The sequence below is a fragment of the Macaca thibetana genome, chromosome 1, assembly GCF_024542745.1.
Source record: "Macaca thibetana thibetana isolate TM-01 chromosome 1, ASM2454274v1, whole genome shotgun sequence".
In the NCBI taxonomy this organism is placed as follows: domain Eukaryota; kingdom Metazoa; phylum Chordata; class Mammalia; order Primates; family Cercopithecidae; genus Macaca; species Macaca thibetana.
Window position 1 is genome coordinate 127,448,824 of NC_065578.1, and position 17,042 is coordinate 127,465,865.

Below are 17,042 nucleotides of genomic sequence, written 5' to 3' on the forward strand. Positions count from 1 at the left end.
CTCAGACAAAAGAGAGGTACCCCCCAGAGCTCGGGAACACAACTACCCTGAAATCACTCTTCTGCAGAAGGACAGAGCAATGAAAGGTCTACCTCACTGGTGGAGAGGACAGCTTGGAAGTCAAATCTAGGCCTATTTGAAGGAAGCCTGCTCACCGCATTCACACATGCAGGCAGTTTGAGCCGGCAGGGGACCAGCTCATCCAGCTCTGCAGAGCCTAAAAAGGGGCACTCTGCCCGGGTGGAGGAGTCTTGAGCAGGGGGTACCAAGATCAGCCCCCAAAGCCAGCCTGTCCCGTAGTGGAACCACATGCCATCCATCCTGGCTCAGTGACACCACCAATTGCTTTTGCTTCAGTTCCCTGCCTCTGAGTCCAGTGTTTCTTCCCATGGTCACTGCCCAGCTCACCCAGGCACTCGCCCGTGCTGGTAACTATCAATGTGGTTTGTGAATCAGTCCTCGTGTGTTTGATGACTGCTGCTGCAGGGGCAACAGAGCCTGGCAGGTAAGGGATGGAATGGGGTGGGGCTTGTAAGGAAACAGCACGACAAGCAAAAAGAAGGGGAGGCAGAGTCTTTGGGGACCTGATTGGAGAGAAGTCGATTCATTTGTTTATTCACTCATTCACACAACATGTATTTAAATATACGAAATGTGTCAGGTATTACTAGAGACACAACAGGGAACAAAACAGAACCTGCTCTCAAAGAGCGTCGTTCTCGCAGGAGACAGGCAAGGACAAGATAGCTTCAAAATGGAGTGTGAGCTTAAAAATTGGAGAGAGAAGGTTGATATAAATTAATACTTGCAGGATGCTCTGCTATCAGCTGTAAATGACTCTAACAATGCATCCTCATGGCATTCCCTTTGCTTGAGACACCTTCCCATCTTCATTGTGTGGAATGAACTCCTTGTATTTCAACATCTAGCTTGTCTTACCTCCTCCAGGGAGCCTTCCCTGACCCCTCCACCCCCCAGGTTAGAATCAGAAACCCATTTTCTGTACTGCTGATACACCCCGTATTTACCCATATCATGGTATCTCATTCTATACTGTAATTATCAGTTTACTCATGTCTCTCTACCCAGGTGGTTAATAGTTTACACTTATTGAGTGCTTACTGTGTGTCAAATCTATTCTCATTTAATCAAAAAAGGAGATTGAGAGACTTGCTTCAAAGTTAGGAGCTGTAACTGGTGGAGCTGGGTCTGTCTGGCTCCAAAGACGGATGTTTTCCAGGCCAAGGCAGCCTCCTGGATGTGCAGACCAGGCCTCCGTTGGCAGTGGGAGCTCCATCCCAGTGTTTCTCCCCACAACACTGTACTGGGCTTTACATGGCTGCTTTTGCATATCCAGTGGTACTGGCCCAGGACCAGAGACAGGATAAGTGCCCCATAAATTACTTATGCATAAATGAATGGGGGGTCTATGGGGGAGGGGTGGGAAGCCATTTCACCCCTGAGGCTAGATGGGCCTTTGTGGGTACCCTCAAGCTTAAGACCTTATAACCCCATACCCAGCTCAGGTTCCTGGGGCAGCTCCTAGAGGCCCTTCCTTCCCTCCCATCCCACTCCTCTGCAAGGAGAGCTTCCAGTTCCTCCTGCTGCTGCCCCGCTGTGGCCACCACCAGGCATCTCTGCAGAGGGAGCCACGCGTGAGGTCACTGCTCAGGGACAGGATGAGGAAGAACCTGACTTGTAGCAAGCAGCTCCTCCAGACCACACCTCAGAGCCAAGCTCACAGAGCCATGGACAGGAGGGGAACAGAGGGGGAGGGAAGAAGAACGAGGGGGACTCTTAGCCAGGGGTCAGCAGCCCTGGGCTCTGATCTCCACTCTGTTCCTAGCAAGCTTTGTGAGCTTGGACAAGTCACTTCCCTCCATTTCCACCTCTGAACAACAAGAGGCAGGACTGATGCTCGCATGGGCCCTTCCAGAACTGACCTTCTCCTACCCATTAGCTGAAGCCAATAAGGTGGCAGCTGGTGGCCAGAGAAGAAATGCCTCCAGGGCCAGGAGCCCAGGGAGCTAAAGTGGGGGTGTAGGATGGGGCTCAGGGAGGAGTCAAAGGGAACACAAATGGGAGCTGGGATAGTGCTACTAACCTTCAGCCAGCTGGGGCTGGAGAAAGGGAGGCGTCCTAAGAGTGGCCTAGGGCCAGTCTTCTTCCACTGCCACTGTCTAGCTAGGATGTGACCTTAGGCAAGTCACTTCACCTTTCTCAGTTTCTTTCTTTCTTTTTTTTCCCCCCCACCAATGGACAGGTCACATCTATCTCAGTTTCTTTATCTGTTAAATAGAGGTAGGTACTGGTGGTCTTAACATTCTTCAAAGTCTACTTCTCAGTGAGATAAAAGGTATAGAAGTGCTTTGAAAAGTTAATGACCCACCTAGATGACAGCCATGGCTTGTTTCTTTTCTTTTCTTTTTTTGAGACAGGGTCTCACTCTGTGCCCGGGCTGGAAGTGCAGTGGTGGATCATAAGCTCACTGCAGCCTTGATGTCCTGGGCTCGAGCAATCCTTGCACCTCAGTCAGCCGAGTAGCTGGGACTATAGGTGTGTGCTACCATGCTCAGTTAATTTTTTTTTTATTTTTATTTTTAGTAGAGATAAGGTCTTGTTGTGTTTCCCAGGCTGGTCTCGAACTCCTGGCCTCAAACCCACCTCCCATCTCAGCCTCCCAAAGTGCTGGGATTACAGGCATGAGCCCCAGCGCCCAGTCAGCCTGTTCCTTTGCTGGCCTCATGCCACTTTTTCTGGACTAGTCCTGTCATTCCAGATGAGCAAGCACTGATGGCCAGCCTGTTTGACCCATGGGTGATAGACCTTCCAAAGGGAGCCATCTAGCACTTTCCTCTCCACAGCATGCGGCTTCAGGTGTCTGCCTATCCTGCTCTAGCCAGATGACTTGTCCCTTTGACTTTGAACACGGCCTCAGTGATGACCTCAGTGGATTTCCCTCCCCTCTGCTGAGTGCCTCCCCTGGGGCTGAGTGAAGGTAAGTGCCCCATGCTGGTGAGAACTCCTGCAAAGGGGCCCTGCTCTGGAGAGGAAGTGGAAGGTTGGGGGAATGGTGAGAATTAGTGGCACCCTTCCCATTTCCTACAGTAGCCTTCCCCTCAGACCTGCAGGCTGCCTGTGGGGGAATTTGCCCCCTCTGTGAACCCTCTAGCTATAGGCTATAATACCCCCACCTTAGGCCTCACCTTTGCCTAGCCTGAAATGCCCTCCCCCATTCTCCCATCTCTGAAATCCTATTATCTTTCAAGATCCAACTCAAAGGCCACCCCCTCCTTCCTCTTCACCCAATTGGCAGACTGCTCCTGGCACCATTAAGAGAGTACTATTAAAATCCTGCTTTGTGTGCAGCTAATCCAATTAGCCTCAGGGCAAGGACTGGGGGCCCCACAGCATCTAGCACAGTGTTGAGACCTAAATGCTAGTTAGCATCTTTTCCCGCCAGCTCCTGCCACGTGGTCGTGGTCGGGGAACCAACACCCTTTCCTCCCATATCAGTAGCTCCCAGAGGCTCCCAGTTTCCCCGTTAGAGGTTAAGTAAAATAAAAATAACTGCTCTCAGTGCCCTGTAGCTTGCAAAGCCTTTTCATGTAGCTTAAGTTGACTCATTTCACCCTGGGGACAGCCTCTGAGAGCAGTGTCTGTGGTCTCCACTTCAATGATGAGAAAGCTGAGCCCTTAAGCAAGGAGAGGCCTCTTGTCCAAGGCCCACAGGTGGGCAGTGGTGGAGACCGACACTCTGGGTTTTCTGACCTCAAATCTTGCTCAGGCCAAAGCTCTGGTTAGAAAAGTTCTGGGCTGGGCCCCCACCTGGCCCAGGAACAGGTGAGCCAGGAACAGGCCCAGCCAGAAGAACAGGTAAGCAGGGAAGGGGTTCACTGTTCTCCATTTGGGAGCGGGCAGTCACCTATCCTGGGTGCCAAAGGTTACCAAAGAGATGTGTGGCCACCTTAAGGGAGGCCTGGGAGAGGTGGGACGGGGAACTCAGATAAGTGCTTAACAAGGGGCTTCTGTGGCTCAGGCAGCTGAGTCGGGGAGGGGAAGAACCTCTTGTCTGATTTAGGCAACAGCCCTCCACACCCCCACCCTGCAACCTGCAGTATCCCTACCAGACCCCTGCTGTGAGCATGTGAAGGGGCCAGGAACATCCGTGGCCCAGAACAAGGCAGGATGAGGAGACATTCCTGCGTCAGGGTAACCCTGGGAGGTTCCCATGGCAACAGCCAGACAGTCCAGTGTGTGTCCCTGGGCCCAGCCGGACAAGGCTGGGAGCCACTCTCAAAAGGAGCATGTGTCTCTGACCTTCCAGAAGCCAATAGGGGTGGTCAGGCTGGGAAATGACGTGACCTACCACCACCTATGACCCACTCACCCTATCTGTCTGCACCGCCTGTCACCCCAGGATGGGTATGAATGCCAGGCAATGGGGAAAGGCTGGGGCCTAGAGGACCTGGGGAGGCAGCAGGAGACGGGGGAGATCCTGGAGGAGGCACAGGACCAGAGAGGGCATGGGTGGCAGAGGCTGGGCTGAGGGCACTGGGAAAAGGGCGGCTGAAGGAGCCTGGGAAGGAGGTGAGGCTGAAGAATGAGAGACAAGGATGGGAGGGGGGAATGCAGACTGGGGACTATCGGGAAATGAGTTTTTGGGACTGGCCAAAGGAAATATAATTTTTCCATTTGAGAGTAGAAGGCCCAAGAAGGCCACCCCCAACTCTAGTGATTCCTCCCAAGGACCCCTGAGCTGAGCTCTCAGGGAAGCAGGCCCTACTTGGGCAAGCTGGGAAAGCTCCCAGAGGGAAAGGCAGAAAGCCAAGTGCTAAAAATGCCAAGTGCTGAAACTGGAAAAGCCCAGCCCAAACCCTGGGAGGCCAAACGGACACGTGGCGGAATCCAGTGAGTCTACCCACAGGCTCCCCCAAGCCCTTCCCAGGCCAGAGCTATCCCCAAGCCCTGTGGGAAAGAGGGAATGCTGTCCCCTGGCTCTAGCCTCACTGGACTCATCTCTATACACTGGACCCATGGTCAGGAGATCATCCGAAGACCTGGACCCTGGGCTCCTCCTCGCTACCAGTGCTGCATGGGTGTGTTAGAGAGAAGGGCCTTGTGGCCTGTGATGAGTGTGAGAATCGCCTCCCAGGGGCATCCCAGAGAGAGGGCGATCAGAGCAGCCAATGTCACTGGCACCCCGGCCCTCCTTAACATACCCCTTGGGTTCGTGGCTCTCTTTTTCTTTCTGATTCAGCAGCTTCAGAAACCTCCAGCTCAGCAAATCTACTTCCTGAGTGGGTAAGGAAGAGGAGGGGGCTTAGGGGAACCTGGCAGCCTCCCTGAGTGTTCGTTATGCAAACGAAGGAAATGAGCCCTAAAAATGAAACTGAGAGGGCCGGGCGCGGTGGCTCATGCCTGTAATCCCAGCACTTTGGGAGGCCAAGGCGGGCGGATCACGAGGTTAGGATATCGAGACCATCCTGATTAACACGGTGAAACCCCGTCTCTACTAAAAACACAAAAAATTAGCCTGGCATGATGGCAGGCACCTGTAGTCCCAGCTACTCGGGAGGTTGAGGCAGGAGAATGGCATGAACCCGGGAGGTAGAGCTTGCAGTGAGCTGAGATGGCGCCACTGCACTCCAGCCTGGGTGACAGAGCGAGACTCCGTCTCAAAAAAAAAAAAAAAAAAAAGAAAGAAAGAAAGAAAGAAAGAAAGAAACCGAGAAGCCCCAAGGGGCCACAGTGAAAGTCACCACCCTCTGGGAACCCAAGTAGGCCAGTTTGCATCTCCTTTCCCAGGCCCAGCCACCTGCCCCAGGACACTGAATCCTACCTACCTTCTAGCCTGAATCTCTCTCTCAGCAACCCAACTTTACCAGGCAGCTGTTCAGGCAGCAAGAATTTTAAGCACCTACAGAAGGTGAGCAACATGAACAGGGTAAAACTAGGCTTCTTCGAGGAGCAGTGGTTCACAGGCCTGGGTACCAAATCCTAAAGCCTCCCCAGCCCATACCACTGATCTTCTGCCTGAAAGGAAGTTCTTCCTTAGATCTAACTGCAGTTCCTCCTGCTGCAGAAAGCAGGTTCCACTGGACTGTAGGCTTCTCTTTTTTAGTTTTTTATTGTTGTTGTTGTTGTTTTGTTTTGAGCCAGAGTCTTGCTCTGTCGCCCAGGCTGGAGTGCAGTGGCACGATCCTGGCTCACTGCAACCTCCGCCTCCCAGGTTCAAGTGATTCTCCTGCCTCAGCCTCCCGAGTAGCTGGGACTAAAGGCGCCTGCCACCAGGCCCGGCTAATTTTCTTTTTTTTTAGTAGAGATGGGGTTTCACCGTATTGCCCAGGCTGGTGTCGAACTCCTGAGCTCAGGCAATCTGTCCGCCTCAGCCTCCCAAAGTGCTGGGATTACAGGCATGTGCCATAGCGCCAGACCCAACTTTAGGCTTCTTAAGGTACCTCTGTATTCACAGTGCCTCTCTGTTTCTGGTACACAATAGACTTTATAAATGTTTGCTGAATGAGTGGTCCTTGTTCCATCCCCAGCCTGCCCTAACCCCTGTCCCACCCACACATGAATTCAATGACCTAATACCTTTAAGCCCTTAAATAGTGTTACATATTCACTTGCTAAATAACACAGATATCAGTTACAGCCGCTTCTAGAACCTGTAGTCCATCCCCTCCTGCCTGAGCAGTCACACCACATTATTCTGTCCCCTGTATGTCCTGGGTATTTCCAAGATCGTCAAGAAGCCCAGTGTATTGCCAAAGGGACTGAGGTTAGATCTCAGGAAGGACTTCCTAGAGAACAGCCAAGGGGAGTCTGGTCATCTTGGGAGGGCTGGCCAGTGGAGCAGGCCCTGGGGTGAGTGAGGTAGGGTCTGAGATTTTGGGGATAGTGAGTAGTGGGAGAGGCAAGGTCTGGAGCAAATGTGGAGCCAGGGTGCCACCTAGTGGCTCCCTCACCTCCCCAGCCCCAGAAGCTCTTCCTTCTGGGCCTGGGTTCTCTTCCCTCCTCCACACCCTTCCCTAAAGAAGGCAGTAATTTTTGAGTGCCCAAAACAGGAGAGGCATTTTTCTTGCATTGCTTTATTTAATCTCTTCCCGAGCCCTTCCATTGCCTTTTTTGAGGATAAGAAACCCAAAGTTCCCAGAGATTAACTTGCCGAAGATCACTTAGCCTGGATTTGAGCCCGAGACTCAGACTCCAAAACCCACACTCAATTTGCTACATCTCCCAGGGGTGCGGCCAAGGCAGCTGTGAGCAAAAGGAGAAGTGTCAGCTTCTCAAGGGCCTAGGGTTTGTTGGAAGGGCAAGGCAAGGGCAAAGGGGGATACAGGGCAAAGGGGGATACAGGACAAGGGGAGAAGTATCAGTGCCTGGGATGGACCCATCCATTCAGGCAGAGGGTGTGGGGTGTCCCCCGTGCTTAGAAACCACCCAGCATCACAGCTGTAACAGCACTTTATTGGGACCTGAGTCTACAGTTCACATAGGGAGGTAAGGCCATGAGAGAAGCAGGGGTTAAAAAAAGGGGGGACTTCACCCCCTGGGGACAGCTGCTTCCAAACCCAGCAAAACCCCAGGGAAAGTCCTCGTGCTAGGCCTCGAGCCAGCAACTGTAGTCAAATCCCAAGGCGCCGGTCAGCATGTGGGTCAAAGGGGCCCACTCTGGGGACATACACGCAAGAGGATGAAAGCTCTTTAGCTTCACAATCAGATTGCCTTCCCCACACCCCACCCCAAAACAGGCTCCTCTCCCATCTCCCCCTTCACAGTGACAAAACACAAGCCCACATCCCAGGGCCTGGAGTATTTGCACACATTTGCATAGACGGAAACCGGTCCAGCTAAGGCCTTCTTCTAGATAAAGTGACATCAGTGCAGGGCTGGTGATTTTGCTCTACTGTGTGAAAGATATCCGAGGACACCAAACAAGCCAGGACAGAGTCTACCCTTCAGGAGTTAGATAACGCTGGGATCTTGGGCTGGGCCAGGCCAAGGCCATTCACCGTGGGGCAGGGTGTCAGCCCCGGTGGTGGTGGTGGTGGTGGTGGCGGCTATGGCTGTGTCCCTCCGTGGGCCCCGCAGCTCTTGGGCTCTGTGAGTGCTTGTCCTTCTTCCCTGACCTGTGGGGAGAAAAAGGCCTTTAGGGGACAATACTATGTGATGAAAATGGGTTCCCCGAGGAGAGAGGACCCTGCTCCTCCCAGTGAAGCTGACTTGAGCAGGCACCGCCAAGCATCTGGGGGGAAAACCTGGTCTCCCATGATGAAGGCTCCAGTCAGGGAGGCAGGAAGATGGGGATCTCCCTCGTCCCCTCGGCCATGCAGGTAGAGGTAGGGCAGGGCAACTCAGGAGAAAGAATCCCCCCACCCAAAAGGGGACTGCTCAGGACCACTCTGGGGTAAGGAATAGGCAGCTTCCTGCCCTCAAGGGAAGAAAGGAAGCGGACCTGGATGCCTTTTCTACGGGAAGCCAGCTGGGGACCAAAAGTAGGGATACATCCTCAAACTAATGACCCTTGCTCTTCACATCCTCCCAACTGCCTCTGTCCCACCCAACCCAATTCCCCTACAGCTGCCCACCTCTTCTTCAGTGCTTTGTCTCCAAAGAAGTGGCTGAAGATGAAGTCCTCAAAGTCATCTACTTCATCATCATCACCTGTCTGTTGCACAGCCACCTCCTCCAAGCTGTCCTCCAGGGCATCCACAAAATCCCGGAAGCGGAGGCGGTCATGACGGAAGATGCCGTCCTCACCAAAGAAAGCAGGCGAGAGGGGTAGCTCCTTGGTCAGCTGCCCAGCCCAGGGCAGCCGTGCCAGGTATGTTCTTAGCAGAGAGGCCAGCTCCTGTTGCCGCACTGGGGCTAGCTCTGTGCCGAAGAAAGTCAGGCCCTCCTGCCGGGCACACTCAGCCACACCTGAGCAGCCCTGGGGTGCCCGGTACTTGGGCCTCAACAGCTCTGCCCAGGATGGCAGGGGGTCATGGCTGTCCTTAGCCCCTTCCCTCCACCGAGGTTGCTTCTGCTTTTCTCCAGAGGAGTGGAAGCTACCACTTTTCCTTGGGGGTTCCTTCAGGCCCTGTCGCTTGCCCTCCTTCTTGCTCCCCCACTCTACCCTTGGCCTGCCCTCCTTCCACCTTCCTGCCAGCTCCCTGTCCTCCTGACCTCCCCTATTCTTCTTCCGTTCCCGGCCAGATTCTTCCTTCTTATGGTTCCAGTGCTCAGCTTTCCGGTCCCTCTGCCCATCCCACCACTTTTCCTTTCCACTCCACTCCCTGGAATTCTGGAAGTGGGGTTTCTGGTGCCAGGCCTCTGAGGCATTGGCAGAGACCCCAGGGTCCTGGCCCCAGTTCTCCAGGCTCTGCAGTTTCTGGGCCAATCTGTGACCCAGCTCAGCCAAGCCAGCGTGAGCTGGGTCCCCATGGCCGGCATCCTTCAAGCTCCTCTCCAGGTCCTGCTGTACAGACCCCAGCAGCCGTCGCTGCCTCTCCAACTCTTGCCTTAATGCCTGTGCCTCAGCCTCCAGCTGTTCCTTCTGCTTCAGGAAGCTGAGTTCTGGCTCCTGCTCCCTGGGGCCTTGCTCCTTGATGGCCTTGTCACCCTGTGGGCCTCTACCCCCACTGAGGCACACTCCATCCATGCCCCGGACACAGTCGGCCTCCAGCCCCTGGAGCCGGGCCCGCAGCTGCTGCAGCTCTGACTCCAGAGCCCGCTGGAAGGCTTCGCCCTGCTGCAGAGCGCCCCGGAGCTGGGCGTTCTCCTCCTCTAGCCCTTTGGGCTGGTGCATCAGGCTCTGAAGCTCTTCCTTCTGGGCCTGGAATATGGTTTGGGATGAAGGAAGTCACAAAGAGTTCTTGTCAGGATAGCCCCAATGCTTTCTACCCCAATTCCATTCCATTATAGCGGGCAGTAGCCTGAGCCCCTTTTATGGCCTGGAACACCCAGAGGATTTGGTTTTCATCCTCTACCCCATCTCCATCATGAATGAGACACAGGGATCCCCAAATTCCATCTTGGGTCTCGGCACATATATATGTATATATGTCTTTATATAAGCACACACTTCCTAGATTCACCTAAGGATAGCCAATGTGTGGCTCTCACGGTTTTGTTTCCACTTCCTATACCTGGAACAGTGTTAACTGATCATGGCACTTGGCATGTTCTTTAAATCCTTTTCCACACAGTGCTCCAGGCAGACTACACCAGTCAATCACAGGTGATACCATGTATGTTTCACGTACCATGTGGAACAGGTATGCCAGCCCTGGACCAAACCTTAGCACAAGGGATGTGAACCCGAACTGGGAAAATGCCCTGACTATAGTGGGAGAGGGGAGGGTCAGGATGTGTGGGTAAATAGGAAACATTCCTTTTGGGGGAGAATGCTAGGACAGACACCTGGCCTAGGTGGGTTACCCTAGCCCAGCCCCTCCTGCCTATGCCCACCTGCAGCTGGGCCTGCAGTAGCCGGATGTCCTGGTTCTCCTTGGCCAGCTTGTCCAGCAGAAGACCCATGTTCTGCAGGCTGGGGACACGGTCAGGAGGCACTGAGGACTGCAGCTGTTCCCTTAGCCCATCCTGAGGGCAGAAGAGCCTGTTATGCCATGCTACCCCACAGCCCAGGTTCTCCCCAGCCAGGCCCCACCTGCCTCTGGAGATATTCACACATACCTGCCTGTCCCCCACAGCATCCAGCAGCTCAGGGTCTGACCCAGTGTCCGGGAGGACCTGCAGCTCCACTTCCTCCATGGGCCCTGTGGGAAAGGGAAGTCCTGAAACTGGTCCTGAGGCACACAGAGCCCATTCTCCCCACACCCTCCCATTCACACAGTCACCACTCCTGTTCAGGACCCATCCTGTGGCTGAGAGGTCTGGTGAGGTAAAGAGCCAAGGGGCACCCTGAACAGCTGACAAGGCCACTAACTGAGAAATAAATGTGAGCCCCCATCACCCCTACTCCTGACCCAGAGAACCAAAGAACACACAAAACCTCCCAGCACAGGCCAGGCCCCTCCCTACTCACCAGTCTCAGACTCTGAGAGGCCACCTAAGGATAGAGACAGAGGAGTCTGATGAGGCCCTCAGGGAGGGGTGAGGTGAAATAAGGTGAGAACATGGCAGGAGGGCAGGCAGGTGCGGAAGCCCAAAGCCCCAGCCTCAGAGGTACCACTCACCCGAGAAGAGGAGGACCCCCAGGCCCAGCAGAACCAGGGCCCCGAGGAGGCACATGTTGAGGGAGATGCCCAGCTCCCCGCCTGCACCCTCCCCCCCGGCCTGGGTCTCCACAGCCAGGGGCGCCACGGGCTGAGGTGCGCCGGCCTCCCGGCCCCGCCGTCTCCGCAGACCCTCCACGTCCACGTCGGTGTCATCCTCACTGCTGGAGCAGCGGCCCTCCTCTCTGATCCAAGCTAGGGGAAAGAACAGGGACAGGGCAGTGAGGTGACTGGAGAGACGGGAAGACACAGGGAGAGGGGGAAGCAGACGAACGCACAGGGAGGGAGGTCCTCAGCCCTGACCCCAGAGAGGGGCACATGAAGACCCTGCCCACTTGCCCACTTCTGCCTAGGCACTGATGACTGCCCCTGCCCAGTCTGGAGGCAGGAGACCAGTGCTGTCAATCTACAAGCTATAAAAGCCATTTTCATCCTGAAAGTATCCTCCTTCCTCAGTGTGTGCCGTGCATCAAACCTCCGCAGCTATTACCATCCTCCTGGGTCCCCTCCAAACTCTCTGGCCACTCCTTCCCATTCTCCCTCCCTGGCTCTTCCCTGATCCTAAAGTCGGTGGTCTCCCTAGCACCATTTCAGGTTCTCTGCTCTTCTCACTGTACACATAGTCACAACTCTCTCACCACCACTGACACCCCGCTTCAGCAATGAGTCCTTAGCGTGTAACTCCTGACTTGACATCCCAGAGCTCCAAGCCTGTATGTCTGACTGCCTACTGGCCACTCCCTCTGGGACCAAACATTCAACACGCTGCCCTGCAAACTGGTTCTTTGCTAGTGTTTTCCCAATTCAGGGGAAGGCACCGCTGCCACCACCTAGCTAACCTAAGCCCTCCCTTTCCACCTCACATCCAATTTCACAGTTCTACACTGAAACATCTTGACAGTCCACCCCTGTTCACAACCCACACTGTACCTGCGTTAGTTCAGGTCTGCATCTTCTTTCTTTTTTTTTTTTTTTAATATTTTTTAATTTTTATTTATTTTTATTTTTTGAGACAGGGTCTGGCTCTGTCGCCCAGATTGGAGTGCAGTGGCGCGATCACAACTCACCGTAACCTCTGCCTCCCAGGCTCAAGTGATCCTCCCACCTCAGCCTCCCGAGTAGCTGGGACTATAGGCATGCATCTTTACGCCCGGCTAATTTTTTTTTTTTTTTGTATTTTTTTGTAAAGATGGGGTTTTGCCATGGTTCCCAGGCTGAGCTCAAGTGATCCACCTGCCTCAGCCTCCCAAACTGCGATGATTACAGGTGTGAGCCACCACACCCAGCCTATTTTTATTTATTCTATTTTATTTATTTATTTACATTTTATTTTATTTTTTGAGGCAGAGTCTACCTCTGTCACCCAGGCTGGAGTGCAGCGGCATGATCTTGGCTCACTGCAACCCCCACCTCCCAGGTTCAAGCGATTCTCCTGCCTCAGCTTCCCAGGTAGCTGGGAAGTAGTTGGGACTACAGGCGTGCACCACCACACCTGGCTAATTTCTGTATTTTTAGTAGAGATGGGATTTCACCATGTTGCCCAGGCTGGTCTCAAACTTCTGACCTCAGGTGATCCACCCACCTTGGCCTCTCAAAGTGTTGGGACTACAGGCGTGAGCCACCACACCCAGCCGCCTATTTTTCTTTTTTTTTTTTTTTTTTTTTTTTTTTGAGTCTCTCTCTGTCACCCAGGCTAGAGTGCAGTGGCGCGATCTCGGCTCACTGCAACCTCCACCTTCCGGGTTCAAGGGATTCTCCTGCCTCAGCTTCTCGAGTAGCTGGGACTACAGACGCATGCCACCATGCCCGGCTAATTTTTTATTTTTAGTAGAGACGGAGTTTCACCATCTTGGCCAGGCTGGTCTCGAACTCCTGACCTTGTGATCCACCCGCCTCGGCCTCCCAAAGTGCTGGGATTACAGGCATGAGCCACCGCACCCGGCCAATTTTTATTTTCTTTAGAGACAGGGTCTCGCTTTGTTGCCCAGGCTAGAGTGCAGTGGGATGACCATGGCTCACTGCAGTCTTGAATTCCTGGGCTCAAGCAATCCTCCTATCTCAGCCTCCCAAAGCCCTGGGATTATAGGTGCAAGCCATCGTGCCCGGCCCAGGTCTGCATCATCTTTTCCTGACCAGTGCAGTTGCCTCCTAAATGACCCCCAGGCCCTCCATCCTGTCACTCAACAGGGACCAATTCCTACACTCCTCTGCCACAAGCCTGGAACAGAGCTCCTTAGCACAAGACAAGTGGTCCCCACTCCTTTGCTGATGCTGCAGCCTTGGCCTAAAATAATCTCTTTCCCCTGCCCTACGTACCAAAAGCCTACTCTGCGCTCAGGGCTCCACTCAAATGTCACCTCTCACTGTCCCAGCCTCTCCCTTGCTCTCAACCAGTCTCCTGACTGAATGGCCTCTCCCTCCTTTGGGAGTACCTTAATTATATTTCTGTACTTCTCTTAGGTCTGATATGCACCTTGGCTCAGTCTGATCTGCCGCTTACATAGGCGGTAACCACTCATCTTCCCTCTGCCCAGGCCCAGGGCCAGCACAAGGAAGGGACTCCAGAAATGAGGGTTGAATTCTGGAGGCAAGAAAAGAGGAGGCCCCCATGGCAGAGAGGAAAGAGCCAACCAGATGTGGGCCCTGCCCCTTACCAGCAGTGTGACCTTGGTCAAGTCATTCAACCTTTCTGGGCCTCAATGTCCCAGGGGTAGTGGTGAGAAAGGAGAGCACCAAGGTGCTCAGCCCCAGGGCCTGGACCAGAGCATGTCCTCAGTAGTGATGGCTGATCCCTCTCCCATACCTTCTAGAAGGAGAGTGACAGGAGAGACAAGGAGGACTCTCACCTGCTTTGGGGGTTGAAGGCAGGTTCTGCGGAGGGCTCTGGCCTTCCAGGTCCTGTGTGTCTGGTCCCAGGCCTGTCACCACGGTGGTCTCCTGCAGGTCTCCCTGGACTACTGTGTCTCCGGGACCAGGAGACTCCACACCACAAACATCATCTTCCAGGGTGTCCTAACGCAGATGCAGCAGTGAGCAGCTGCTAGCCCTCCCCACCTCCCTTCCTTCCCACAGGGAAGCTCCTCACCTTGACCTCAGCCTCCTCTGTTAGAATGCTGCCAGACTGAGGGCTTTCAGTCTGGAAGAGTGTCCCTGTGGTAGGAGAAAAGGCCCAGAAAAACCCGCTGCCCCAGCTGAATTTGCTATGCAGTCCTCTTGTCTCCCACGGGCCCCTACCAGGTTGGAAAGGGCAGGAAAAAGCCAGATGGAATGAGAAAAGGAGTTTGTCAACTGAGATTAATGGAGAAACTAAAACGAACCAGCCTCCCTTTCTCTGAGGAAACTGGGAAACCCCAAAATATGGAGAATAGCTTTGTCTGGTAAGCCACATCCTAAGCAGGGCCTGGTACCTTCTCCATCCATGGTCCCAGCTAATTCTTCCCCATCTGCCTTGGAGGGGCTGTGAGGGGCCTGCAGGGCTCTCTCAGATTCTGGGTCCATCCTAGATGCCGGGCCCAGCGTCTCCACGGGTAGGCTCTGGGAGGAGAAGTGCAAGGAGAAGGGCTGCACCCAAGAATGGGGCCCCAGCCCACATCCCAGAAACACATATGTTCAGTCATGAGCCGGCCCGAAAAGGGGCTCCGGGCAGCACCAAGTGCTTGGCCATTCCCCAGCCTCACTCACTGTGAGGAGGAACTTTCAGGGGCCAGGTTTCCGCTACACAGAGAAGCACCACCACACCAAGGCACGGGATGCAGCACAAACCCGGTGCCCCACCGCCAGGAGGTGAGCTACAGCCTAGATTTCCCTCCCCTCAAGATCAGTAGCACTTCCTTCCCCACAGATGAACAACACAGATATTATAATATTAAGGGTAGGAGGAAGGTAAGAGAACAAAGTTCCCTGGGTGCCCACGGGTCACAGTTATGCCTCCCGGGGTGTCACTGCAGCTGCCCTCTCAACTGGACAACTACTTACATCTCCTAAGCCTTTCTGGCCTTTCCCACTGGCCCCTGACACTCCCCCGACACCCAGCAGCTGCTCACAGAAGCCCAACCCACCCCAACCACAGACAGCCTGTCTCCAGGGTGCTCTCCCTGAACATTCAGCCCTGGCCACACAGCCTTGGCCTCCTCCCTCTGCCTACTCCCCTTCCGCAGGGCCCTGGCCTGCCACCTGCCCCGTGGCTCCAACTATCCCTTTGAGAATAATGCTTCATCTTACTTGTGTCTTTGCCATTTTCAAAACATTTTTATTCTCATGGTCCCTCCTATAAGGCAAAAATCATGACCCCCATTTTACAGGAGAGGACAGAGAGGTGACATGGCATGCCCAAGGTCCCCCAGCTGTCAACAAAGACACCTCAACAGGAGGCCAGGGCTCTGAGAGCCTGGTGCCCATCTGCTCATACCTGCCTTCCCTCTGCCAGCGAGTCCCAATCCATGTATCTTGCTCCAGCATCATCCCCAAGGTCAACTCCTTACTCCCAGCTGGGTTCCTCAAGAGCACCTCAAACTCAACATATTGAAACCGAGCTCCTCCCCTCCTCCCCTCCTGGTGGCTCTAATATACAAAGTCGCAAGGTCTTGGAACTCTCAGAGATGCCTTTGACAAATTTTTGCCATCCCTTCTCTAGCCACTCAGTTCCCCATCCTACCAGCCCCCTTCTCCCTCCTCAGTGGGCTTCTGCCCCACCAGCTGCTACCTGGACTGCTGCAGGGGGTCTTCAAAACACTCTCTCCCTGTTCCCACCCAGGCTGCACAGTGGCTTCACCCTCTGCCCAAGACAATGATTGTCCTGATCCCTCTAACCCAAAGCCCCACATTGATTTCCCATCAGGATGAGGCCTGAAGGCCTCAGCCAGGCCCTTCAGGTCTCTTCCAGGGGTTCCGAGGTTCTGCCCCCAACCTCACTCCAACACTGGCTCCAACCCACGTCTCCACATCACCCATGGGTGTCCCACAGTCTCCCCCAGCATGGCTTTCCCCACTATCGCCTCGGGACCTTTGTTCACATTGGTCTCTCCATTCGAAATCCCTCCCTACTTGTCTCAGCTTACCGAACTGGTCCCTTCTTTCATAGCATGGTCCAAGTGCCAACACTTGAGCCCTGGGGCCCGATCTCCTCCTTCCTGCTACTGGAGTTCCTCTAACAGCCAGCAGGAAGTGATGCAGGTGACCATCAGGACTAAGGAAAAGGACCCACCAAGAAAGAAGCCCAGCACTGCAGAAACACCCCCCAAGCCTGCCCCCATGGTTCCCAGGCCTGCTCTTCATACCTCGGAGCCAGCAAGCACCCAGCTATTATCAGAGTCTGGGCAGGAGGCCATAGTTGCTGAGGTCCCTGAGGCTGCTGTGGCTGCCACCTGCAGAAGAAAGCTCTCTTAAGGATGGGTGCTCCTTTCAGGAGGGGCAGGATGCAGAAAGCAGCCTTGGCTGGGTTCCAAGGTTCAAGTGCTGGGCAGCAGCCTCCAGAACCAAGCCTGGTTCCAGTCCTTCTCTCCCTGATACCCCAACTCTTCTAAGCAGTATTTGCCTTGCAAATCAGAATCTGCCAACAGCCACAGAGAAGCCAGCCTCTTCCAGGGACCAACAGGGCCTTGGAAAACTGAACTGACCTTGAAAGGTCAAAGTAGCACAGGCTGGAAAGGCTCTGGGGAATTCCAGTCCAGCCCCCTGACATTTTAGTCAGGGAAGATTAAGCCCAGCAAGGTTGACAGACTTAACTTGCCAATAAGAAGCCTTGCCCTCCCTTCCCAACACCAGGTACCTACACAATCACTACCTTCTCCCCCAGGACCTGCAAAGGAAGACTTGATG

The 17,042-nt window shown here is 54.2% G+C and overlaps 1 protein-coding gene across 3 annotated transcripts in view; it reads right to left on the minus strand.

Annotated features, from left to right (window-relative positions):
• Positions 1-17,042, minus strand: part of LOC126933430 (pygopus homolog 2) — an 88,858-nt gene that overhangs the window by 16,720 nt on the left and 55,096 nt on the right. Inside the window, exons 2-12 of one of the 3 annotated variants that reach the window (XM_050753150.1) lie at positions 16,502-16,588; positions 16,283-16,410; positions 14,633-14,759; positions 14,311-14,375; positions 14,072-14,237; positions 11,187-11,420; positions 11,036-11,059; positions 10,684-10,766; positions 10,459-10,590; positions 8,595-9,823; positions 7,079-8,135 (exon numbers count right to left, since the gene is read on the minus strand). The exons of 1 other annotated variant lie outside the window; for it this stretch is intronic. In XM_050753150.1, the coding sequence (XP_050609107.1) occupies positions 8,033-8,135; positions 8,595-9,823; positions 10,459-10,590; positions 10,684-10,766; positions 11,036-11,059; positions 11,187-11,420; positions 14,072-14,237; positions 14,311-14,375; positions 14,633-14,759; positions 16,283-16,303 (2,184 nt within the window). In that variant the 5' untranslated portion in view covers positions 16,304-16,410; positions 16,502-16,588 and the 3' untranslated portion in view covers positions 7,079-8,032. Of the gene's footprint in view, positions 1-7,078; positions 8,136-8,594; positions 9,824-10,458; positions 10,591-10,683; positions 10,767-11,035; positions 11,060-11,186; positions 11,421-14,071; positions 14,238-14,310; positions 14,376-14,632; positions 14,760-16,282; positions 16,411-16,501; positions 16,589-17,042 lie in introns of those variants that run through there. One more of the 3 variants, XM_050753145.1, reaches the window with a different exon arrangement.